At 40.1% G+C, this 6,356-nt stretch overlaps 1 protein-coding gene across 1 annotated transcript; it reads right to left on the bottom strand.

Annotated features, from left to right (window-relative positions):
- Positions 1-498: 498 nt before the first annotated feature.
- LOC130430647 (uncharacterized) lies at positions 499-2,228 on the bottom strand (the record flags this gene model as incomplete). The annotated part of the gene is made up of 2 exons (XM_056759802.1): positions 2,176-2,228; positions 499-1,288 (listed from the first exon to the last, which is right to left on the bottom strand). Coding segments are annotated over exons 1-2 (843 nt in total), but the record flags the coding sequence as incomplete, so codon positions are not given.
- Between the last annotated feature and the right edge of the window lie 4,128 nt (positions 2,229-6,356).

Raw genomic sequence — 6,356 nt, 5'->3', positions numbered from 1 at the left:
CAGGCTCCCCGTGAACCGAGGTAGTTCGGATAAGCGGTAGAAAATGGAATGGAATGGAATGTATTGCAGTCATATATTGCAGTGACTGTTCAACAAAAGCAAACATCAAGAGTGACAGTCAGCAATATGAAAGAATGAGAGCGTGACAGTTAAACTCAAAATATGGGATGTTTCATAAAACATTGTTTACTAACATGAAAAAACATTAGTTTTGTGTTGCTTAAAACTAAAAATGAACTTTTTTTGCTTTCTGCTGTAAAAACGCAGATCATCTTTTTTGTTGTTTTGACCTGTTTTCATTACGTTTACATTTAGACATTTAGCAGACGCTTTTATCCAAAGCGACTTACAAAGAGTTTAGGAGCAATAAGCGATATGTCTTACAGTAGCCATAATACATTAAGTGGTAATACAAAGTTACTGGTTTCAACAAAAGCTAGACCACTGCCTGTTGAGATAAAGGGTTAGTGTTTTTTTTTTTTTTTTCTCTGTCAGGTATTCACAGAAGAGATGGGTTTTAAGTAGTTTTTTAAATGTTGTGAGAGATGTGGTTGAACGGACAGAGTTAGGAAGAATGTTCCACCAGGAAGGAGTTGTGAATGAGAACAAGCAGGAAAGGGATTTACTGCCCTTATGGGAAGGCAATACAAGACGCCGCTGGTTTGCTGAACGCAGGGATCTTGATGGGGTGTAGGAGTGCAGGAGAGTGTGGAAGTAAGCCGGTGCAGATCCAGTGATAGTCCTGTAGGCAAGCATTAGTGACTTGAATCTGATACGGGCTGCAACCGGTAGCCAATGAAGAGAGATGAAAAGGGAAGTCACGTGAACCCTTTTGGGCTGTTGGAAGACGAGGCGTGCTGCTGCGTTCTGAACCAGCTGAAGTGGTTTGATAGCCTTTGCAGGAAGACCAGCAAGGAGAGCATTGCAGTAGTCCAACCTTGAGATTACCAGGGCCTGGACAAGGAGTTGTGCCGCATGCTCCGTGAGATAGGGTCTGATCTTTCTAATGTTGGATAAGGCATATCGGCATGACCGTGTTGTCTTTGCAATGTGATCATTGAAGGACAGCTGTTCATCAAATATGACTCCAAGGTTCCTGGCTGTTTTAGAAGGAGTGACTGTGGTAGTGCCTAGATGGATGTTGAGATCGTGTTGGACCGTAGGGTGTGCCAGAAACACGAGTAGTTCGGTCTTGGCAGGGTTCAGCTGGAGGTGATGCCCTTTCATCCAAGCTGAGATGTCCTCGAGGCAGGATGAAATGTGATACAAGATTTTCTCCAGTTCATTTCTGTTAACATTTTAATATGAAATTTGGGATGAAATGTTGTTAGGAGTTTACAGATTTTTTTAAATAATTAAATCAAAACACATTCTTATCAGAAAAAAACAAAAAACTTTTAAAATGGTCTCTTATTTTTTGTGCTGCTATATACTGAATACTGTAAACTTTCCTGTATCTTAGTGGTAAGAGCATTGCAATGATGTGGGTTCAATCCGGCCAGACTAGGGGATTGCATGCAAAATGTAAAGATTAATACAGCGTTAGTCGCTTTGGATAAAAGCGTCTGACAAATGTAAATGTCTTTATTGCACTAATTTTACATATTTATGTGTTGTCAAGAATGAACAAGAAACAGACAGCCTAGGTTTGTTAGGGCAGAATCAGGATGACACACAAGAAAAACAAACTTCACAGGTGAGAAGAACTGATAGAGGTATAACAGGTAGACATTCCGTCCCACCCACTTTTGAAATTATGGGCTAACATAAAGACCCTCTGTCTGACGGGCATGGGATCGTCTTCCTCGGTCTTAATCAAAAGGGTTCTTAATGCATTCTTTCCTATGGAGGAAAGATGCTTTTTAGTGGGGGTAAAAACCTTTTTATATATACTGTAGTTCCTGAAGATGCTCCATGCATACCATTATTTAGTTTTTTTAATTAGGACATGGTTTTCAATAACAGAATAATGGTTCTAAACTTTCAAGATATATGTATGAAAAAAAATTATACCATATATATAAAACAGACACAAATTACGTCTGGTGTATTTATTAACAATTTTATGCTTTTCTTTTCAATTTATAAAAGATTTAATTTACTGAACCATGCTTGAGGCAGTCATACTGTAACAACTCGAGAACTCGAGTTCAGAACCACTGCTCTAAAGTATACCTCAGTTTCCCCTGTGTGGCATCGTTCTTCTGTCCTCTGGTAGTGTTACACATACCGTAGGGACATTCTGAGATTTGGTTCAAAGAAATAAATGCATTTTAAAGAATGACAACACTATTCATATTTATTTTTATCTTGAATTAGAGTGAAAATACCATGTCACATCATCAACCAACATACACATTGAAATCAAAATACATTAGAAAAAAGTTGTCCTTTGATTTTAGATTACTTCACTAACCCGGATGCTTACCTTTTCGAAAATTAACCATGTTTTTTAGTGATACAAGTGTAGTAACCCTGTTTTTCGGTTACTACATGGTCTTACTAAAGACCGCTCGATCTCCAGGGAGTTAAGATGGTACTGTCTGGGCTTCAAGGCGCTGCTCCACCACCTCTTCCTAGTCCCCCACCATTCTGCTGGTATTTCTCGGACTATGACTGGTTTGACGATTGCCAACTCGCTCCATCTACCCCACCCAGGGCCTCCTCCAGACCTTCATGCACTTTATGCCGGCGTAACCAGAGGTAGAGGACCACAGAGAGAGCGGGGACCGTACAGCCTTCCCAGTGCCGGCCTCAAAGTCAGCTGCAGCCTTCCCCTTTCCGGCCTCAGAGTCAGCTACCCCAAGGCCAGCGGGCCTTCAGGAAGCAGCCGACTCCCCAAAGCCGCCATCCAAGGTAACTGCAGTTACCTCTTTGTCAGCCACTGAGTCCGCTGCCGCCTCCCTTGAGCCCCCTGTGTTCTGATTTTCACCTGATTCTGGTCATTGTTTTCTCTCTTTCCCCTCCTGTTCCTCGTTCGGGTTTTGATTTTCATGCCTTTATATTCCCTGTGTTTCTCTTGTCCTGTGTTGGATCATTTTAGATGTTTCCTCTTACGTGCCCTAGCCTTGTCGTGTGGATTACTCCCTAGCCTTGTCATGTGGATTGCATTCAAGCCTTGTCGTGGGGATTACTCTGCCTGTGGTGTTCCCCCAAGGAATGTGTTTTTGTTCTTATAAAGCTTTTTATTATGCCCCGCATCTGAATTCAGACTGCCATTCCATGACACCCTGCATTTTACCATACAATTTTTGGTAAAACTTAAACATAAAACTTTGTTAAAATTATTTCATGCATTATATATCAGTAACAATTACAGTATTTGGTCACACTTCAATATAGGGGGCGATTCTCACAAAGATTTAACTACGACATTTTCCCCAATAAACTCATAATTTCTTATTAATAGTTAGTAAGATAGTTGTTAGGTTTAGGTATTGGGTAGGATTAGGGATTTAGAGTGTTTAGAGCCACTAACATGTCGAGCAAAAAGAAAAAATAGGAAACAGAAATAATGAAAAGAGTCAAAAAATTAAAACTCTACAGTATGTAGAAGCCGGCAACAATACAGAAACCAAGCTCAGTTTTGATCATTATTTGACTTTGGTCAAGATGATGTAGTAAAGGCAAAGTTCACTATGGTGCCACAGCACTTGGCAGAGGATGTCAGATGGAGTATAATGGCCGTATAATGGCCCTGAACAGGTACAAAATGTTTTGCCAGAAAAAGGACATAAAGATCTGAAGCCCAGGAAAACTTGTACCACTTTAATCTGTTGTAGGAGATTCTGTATCTTTAGTGCTCCATTTTGCTCTTTGAATCTTAATTTATATTACCTGTCAGTTATCACAAAACATTCAACATATAATAAATACAATTTCCCATCGTAGCGTCCTTCAGTTTTGTTTTATGTTTTTAAATGCTGTGGGCAGGCTTACATCACTTTAGATGTCTTAAAGGAGTCATGAATTAAGACATCAATTTTAACCCGAGCTTTTGTTATATAAATGGAAATCGTATTCAAGAAAACATCCTGTAAGTATCAGAACTGAAAACAGCAGTTTTTTTCCTGTGTGATACTCTTGGAGTGTGTAAATTGAGATCCCGTTTTTTTGTGTGGAAGTGTGCTCAGTCACACAATCCTAGCAGTGGGTGTTTACTTCCAAGGCTTCAATGCAGGGCCATTAAAAGTGAGTGTTTCTCGAGTCGGCATCAAAACCCGGAAAAATTTCCTATTACTTATTGATTTTGATGTTTTTGAATCTAAAAACCACATGAACGTCATAAGAAATGAAATTGTTCGGTCGGAAAGCACCGTATTGTTCCAGAAAGAGTGTGTTAAGAGTTTGTGTTTGTTTTGTTTTTGCTTGTTAATGATTTGATGTAGATGCTTGCTTTATAATAATAATTCTTATTAGATAGTGTTTTATATTCTTACACCAGTTGTTCTTAACAGTTTTTCTACAGATAGAACTCTAAACCATTACTTGTATCTAATATTGTTTGTGTCTTCTCTTTAAAAGCCTCCACTTCATTATTTGCATTTAGGAGGTTTTTCCTCGCTATCCACAACCTTTTCAGATCACACCTGAGACTATTTATAAACCACTTACTGCTTTTACAGATAACTATGGATAACACAGACAAGCACAGTCTTGCTTGTCTTGCTACTTTAAACGTTTTCTTTGGGGTATTATTCACAAACAGGGCTGAAATAATGCATGAGAAAAAAATCAAGAACTAAGAAATGTTTCATGAAGGAAACATGTCATGATCTCAGTCTCTAGAGTTCCCGTGTCCAGCTTGTGTGTTTTCTGTTGTGTGTCGAGCTTGTGGCACCACTGTTTTGACAGCTCGCCATGTGCTCAGTGTCTGCGTCACTCTCCCCGCCCCGCGTCTCCCTTTTGCTATGTCTATGTTCTAATACCTATTATCCCTCCCTCCTGTTGTCACTCATCCTAAATTAGCTTTCCGATTTATTTCCCTTTATTCTCCTGTCCTGTTTCAGGCCATGCTTGTTGTCTTGCCAGCTCTGTGTCATGGTTCCACCTCTCCTTGTCAGGTATTTCTTGGTTTAGAGGTGGAATCATACAGAATCCTCTGTTTCTTGTGGGGAGAGATGGTTTTGACACTTATGGCCTTCCATACTCTCCCCGAGTGGCGTCATCGTTTCCTACCCTCCTGTTTCATAGTTTGTGTTAATTACCCTCCCTATAAAGAGTCCTCATGTTTCTTTGTCTGGTGCGCGTTCATTGTTTGTGATACCGGATGTTTACCGTTGGTCTTACCTTGCCTGTAAGTTGTGGATGTTCTCGTATGTTTCATGCCCTCGTCTTGCCTTGTTCCTGTCTCCCGTGTTTAATAAGTTTAGTCAAGTGTTTGTTCCGAGTGTTTGTTTTATAGTTTAGTAAGTCTGTGTTCTTGCTTTTGTTAATAATTATTACATCCCTGTTTCCCCCCTCGTGGGTTTTGTTTTGTGTTTTATAGTCTTGTTGTTATTTAATAAATCTGTTAACCCCTTCACCTCCTGTTGTCCTATCTGCCTGCACTTGGGTTCTGCTCACACCGCCCGTGACACTCTGACTGCCTTGTTCTAGCGAGTCTAGTCCTGTCTGTAGTCATGTACCTTGTCGTAGCCCTGCCTCTTCCCTAGAGTTTTGCTCATCGAAGCTTGATTATTTTTTGCTTCTCGTCTGCCCTAGTTTCTGTAATTTTTTGCTCTCTGCCCCACAGCAGTTATTGGCCGGCCGGACCTCGATTCTCATGGCATATGAGCTCTCGCTAGCTCGCCATTTCAGCAGCTTCTCCCTGAAGGGTGCAACTCATCCCTACTGGAATCTTACAGGTCGAACAATTCCCCGAGTATTGTTTTTCTGCTTTTTGTTTATATCTCCTCTTTGTATCTCCTTGGACCATTTGCTTTGCTCTTGCCTCACTGATTTCTCAAAAAATTGAATCTGTTACTTATGAATACAAAACATTTTGCTCTTTTAAAAGGAAGACAACTCGCGTATGGAACAGAAATAGAATTGGAATCATGTTCTAATGCTGCTTTTTCACATGTGTTATAGCTATCATCTTTATTTTTTTAAAGGGGTCAAATGACACGTCTAAAACAAATACTATGGTTCGTTTTAGATGTGATGTGATGTGTGATGTAAGGTTAAAAACGCTGTATTTTCCAACAGCGTGCATGTTTGTATCTCCTCTTTGCCACGCCTCTCTGAAACAATTTTTTCTATAAAGCTCATCGCTCAGAAAAGCGAGGTGTGCTATGATTGGCCAGTTAACCAGTGTGTAGTGATTGGTCGAACACTCCAAGAGTGTAAGGGAAATGTAACGTCTCTTGCCATAT

Source organism: Triplophysa dalaica, chromosome 10 (genome assembly GCF_015846415.1).
Source record: "Triplophysa dalaica isolate WHDGS20190420 chromosome 10, ASM1584641v1, whole genome shotgun sequence".
Classification (NCBI taxonomy): Eukaryota; Metazoa; Chordata; class Actinopteri; order Cypriniformes; family Nemacheilidae; genus Triplophysa; species Triplophysa dalaica.
Note: the sequence above shows the minus strand (reverse complement) of the source record. Positions and strands in the feature narration are given on the sequence as shown.